The sequence below is a fragment of the Macrobrachium rosenbergii genome, chromosome 51 (assembly GCF_040412425.1).
Source record: "Macrobrachium rosenbergii isolate ZJJX-2024 chromosome 51, ASM4041242v1, whole genome shotgun sequence".
Classification (NCBI taxonomy): Eukaryota; Metazoa; Arthropoda; class Malacostraca; order Decapoda; family Palaemonidae; genus Macrobrachium; species Macrobrachium rosenbergii.
Window position 1 is genome coordinate 58,320,383 of NC_089791.1, and position 5,000 is coordinate 58,325,382.

Here is a 5,000-nt window from a genome sequence, read left to right on the forward strand (position 1 = left end):
ATATATATATATATATATATATAGATAGATAGATAGATAGATATATGTACGTATATGTATATATGTATATATATATGTATATGTATGTGTATATATATTATATATACATATACATGTATATAATGTATATATATATATATATATATATATATATATATATATATATATATATATGTATATACATATATATATGTATATATATATATATATATGTATATATATATATATATATATATATATATATATATATATATATATATATATATATATATATATATATATATATATATATATATATATATATATATATATATATATATATATATATATAATTTCATGATGTTGCCTTATATATCCTCTATAATTATGACATGTTTACTTTTTTTCATGTGTTATGTTTTTAATGATAATGGTTGTTGAAGTGTCATATTTAGTTTGACATCAGATCTCAAAAGTACTAATGATTACTTGATAGCGTAATTTAGAATTGTTGTTATAATTTTAATAGTAACGTAATTTAGAACGAATATCTTTCTTGGTAATAGCGTAGTATGTGAACACGTGTGTGTGTCTACCAAGGCTTGTTTCTTTCAGTTGTCATCAGTTGAGATAAGACGCCGGGAACGCTTTAATGACGTCACCTCCTGCTTCTAGAACTTTTGTATCATCATGTTTTGTACCCAAAATGCTTTAATGACATCATATTGTTTCACGTACTGGAATCCTAAAATTTGTTTCATTCTGATTTCTGAGACCAGTCGATTTGGTTCCATATCTCTCTCTCTCTCTCTCATTCCTAATTAGGAAGAGATTATTTTAACGTAAATTTTTGTGGTCACTTTTAACATTAACTTTTGAGATCTGAATTTAGTAAAGTTATTTAGTTGTAACGGCGCCTGGTAAAAAAGTGTGTATTGTGTATGCAGCTGCAGCAAGTGATTTACAGAGGTTTTACAAGTTGTGTAAGGTAACGTGAAATTTTACTTATTGATACCATGGTATGATAAGTTAGGAGGTTATGGTGTGATAAGTTAGGAAATTTTGAACAAGTGAAATCATTATTGATAAATCTTACGTGTATTTTTGTGTGTTTTCTATTTACAATTTCTTTATATTTTCACATTTTTATGTTTGTGATGTAACATTTATTTACATAGCATTGTAAATATTTCTTGGTAATTTAACATTGCATACTTAATTTAACATTGCATAATTTAACATTGCATACTTAATTTAACATTGCATACTTGATTTCATTTATTGAGATTTTCTTTTTAAATCTTGAGTAATTCTTGATAGTTTAAATTTTCTTGATTAATTTAAATTCTGATAAAGTTTTTGTGAATTAGTTTTGTTTCATAATTTAATTCAAGAATTCATTGAGTTTGTGTTATTTTCAACTAATAGTAAATTTTTCAGATTGTGAATTCTAATTAATTGTGAATTCTAGTTATAAACTTTGAATCTGAAAATAAATTTTTATATTTAACATTTTTAGAAAACAGTGTTTCATTTATTGATCACCAGTGAATAGGATTGATTTGTGTGCATAAGGCAAAGTGATAAACATGTTTTGTTCTTTTAGTTTTGCTAAAGTGAATTAAGACCAGGGAAACAGTTAGAGTTTTTTTTTGAAGTGATGCCCTTTTACTCTAAAGATTTCTAGTTTAATTTTTTATACCTCACATATTCTGAACTTAGTTTGATTTTTCAAGTGATTGATAAATAAATTTTTCTTAAGGGATCACTGTTACCTTTAAGTATTCAGTCGTAACAATTAATGTTGTGAGAGTTCAGGTATCTGGCTGAAGTGAGGTATATTTTTGAATCTTGAGATTAGTTGTGTAATAACCAGGTGCATTTATTCATCGTGACAAATATATATATATATATATACAGTAATTGGGGAATCCACATCCCCACAAATAGCTAAAATCATGAATACTTAAAACCCCTCTAAAAACACTTAGAACTGCCCATTTTGATAGTTTATTAAACAGAAAAACCCTGTAAATGGCATATACTTGATATGTTTTATCACAAAAAGTGCATTTATTCATGAAAATTATGTGAAAATACAGTAATTGGTGAATATTTCTCAGTGAAAAAATACCGTGAATGGGTGAATTTTCCCATGAATAATGGCTAGATATGTTCCACAGAGAAACCCGTGAATGTGTGAGTCTGCGAATCATGAGAACATTTAATAGTTTTACTGTATATATATATAATTTTATCTCAATTATCCATTATCCACATCTAAACTATCCACAAGTCGACACTAAAGCATGCAACCACAGCTTACCATATTATATATGTGTATATATATATAATATATACATATCGGTATGCAGTGCTGCAAAAACTGTTGGATACTCATAAAGCATATTGATTAAGGGGGTGTTTTCAGGTGATGGGCTAGTGTAATTGCACTTGAGGAGGGAGGGCCCAATGAGCAAAGTGGGGAGGGCTGAGAGAGCACTCTTCTGCCAGGGAGTTTTCAAGACTGTCATTTGCTCAAAAGCAACAACGTCACATAAAATATAATTTTGTTTATCAACTGTGAGTGGCTAACAGAGATGCATAACAACTACATCATAGAAGTTTGGTGGCTGGTAGAGCACTCTTCAGTTTGAGAGCTTTCATGACTGTCATTTGTTCTTAAGAGATGATATACACAACATCATTCTGTTTACTTAATTTAGTGGCTGATAAAGATGAATCATGATTACATAGATGAAGCTTTGTTCTTTCACTGGCTGCTTCTAAAGACCCTGTACACACCTCAAAGCCTCTTCTAACCTGTTCGCCACTTCGTGTGTGTGTGTGTGTGTGTGTGTGTGTGTGTGTGTAGATTAAGGTATTCCACTACTCAATGTCCCCCATTTAAAATTTTGGCAATCATGTTGCATTTAAGAACAATAAAAAAATGAAACGTGTACTTATAAAGAACTTTCCCAACAATACTATATATATATATATATATATATATATATATATATATATATATATATATATATATATATATATATATATATATATAAATATAGTGTGTGTGGGTATGCATTAATATGAATATGTAGGTTAACAATGGAATAATACTGAGGTTTATTATCTTTAGAATTCACAGGCACCACTATAATTTGGAAGTATCCTAGTAAAGAAAAATGTTACAAATTAATACAAAAGTTTTATATATATATATATATATATATATATATATATATATATATATATATATATATATATATATATATATATATATATATATATTAAAATGAAAAGTCAGACATGGTGAAAATTGTTGGTATGGAATTATATATTTCCTATGATGATATGAAAAAGCTGTAGTAAGCACCAAGAAATAAACAACAAGTTAAATGTCATGAAAATTGACCAAGTGTTGAATAACAGGCAAACTTTGAGATATTATATGAAATGGGGTATATAAAGCTTAAATGTTTTTCATACCTCAGGAGTAAATGGGGATAAAACTGCCATTGTACTGCTCTTTAGCTTTGGAGCTCTTGAGTATATTCCCAGTGACCCTTGCGTGTATGGCACGGTAAAGTCAACTACAGTGTCCCTCTTGTCTGTGATCAAGAAACATGGAAAAAGATGCTTTAGACAGAACACTATGAAGTCCAACCTGCTAATGAAAGCAAATCATTATATCTTAAAATGTTAAGTACAATGAACTGTTATATATTCAAAATATAGCACCTCAGCCACCTCATCTCTTGTAATGTAGGATACTGTTAGCATTACAGCTTGATATATTAAGTTCAGCCAATTGTTATGAGGATTATAATACTGGAGAATGAAAGTTTGTCTCAGGGAGTTTTCATTTTTACGAAGCTGTGATTACCACAGAAGCATCATAATATAGTGCTTCATCCTGAATGGATTCAACTTTCCCATACTACTAGCATTTGGTGAATCTGTTTAGATATTCATTTTTAGATACAACAAATAATGGTGATGAGAAACTTCTTATAATGATTGAGAAGATATTTTGTCTGCTTTAATCTCAACAGTCCCCCTTGGATACATTTCTCAACATTTAAAGGAGTTCTTCAACATTTGTGTGCCTGGGACTTAAGTTATTCAAACATTGGCATATAGGCATACTGAATTGGATATCAAATGATATTTGTGGCTTAATATTTGCGTGTACATATACAATGTGCGTGTGAATCGTTTATTATCCAATTCAATATACCTCGTGAACAGCTCACAACCAGGGGGAATTATAATTGAAAAGTGCTTTGTCACCAGGAAGACTTGATCCGTTACCTGGTTTAGAAATAACTGTAGAGTGACTTTGATCAATGAGCCATCATGAGAGGTATAAGCTGATGATGACTCTGCTTGTATATATGGCTAGTGAATTCAGGTTCTGTATTAAGAATTAATATCAATCCACCTCCACCATGATAGCTGCTTGGTAAGTTTTTAACACTTGGCTACTTATGAATTTTTATCACTTGTACAGGAATTATTTTTTTTATAATCACAAATATTAAGCCACAAAAATCGTTAAATATCCAGTACACTATACATTGGAATATAACCAAGGAAAATTATAAATGGTAAGTGCTTTGTCACTGTTAGTATTCAAACTGCTGCCTGGTTTAGAAACAACAACAGACAATGATTTTTACCACTTAAGCTATCAAGAGCCTTTGATACTAGACAACAGTTTGAATCTTGCCAGTGACGAAGCGCTTATCAATTATAATTCCCCTTGCGTACAAGTTACTACAGAGGTATATAGTGAATTGGATATGAAACGATATTTGTGAATGTAAAAAAGTCAAGAGTGTATAAGTAACAAAATTTCATACATACACACACACAATATATATATATATATATATATATATATATATGACATTTTTATCACACCGTGATTTATATACGATCATGAAGCTACAAATATGCTTGTCAATATCAAATCCACCTTACTTTCAGGAATATTCCCGATTCATTATCACCGA

The 5,000-nt window shown here is 29.2% G+C and overlaps 1 protein-coding gene across 2 annotated transcripts in view; it reads right to left on the minus strand.

Moving 5' to 3' along the window:
- The window catches only part of LOC136833444 (glutamate receptor ionotropic, delta-2-like), a 147,230-nt gene that overhangs the window by 133,917 nt on the left and 8,313 nt on the right, over nt 1–5,000 (minus strand). For both annotated transcript variants that reach the window (XM_067095606.1, XM_067095607.1), the window contains exon 5: nt 3,472–3,593. In XM_067095606.1, the coding sequence (XP_066951707.1) occupies nt 3,472–3,593 (122 nt within the window). The remainder of the gene's footprint in view (nt 1–3,471; nt 3,594–5,000) is intronic.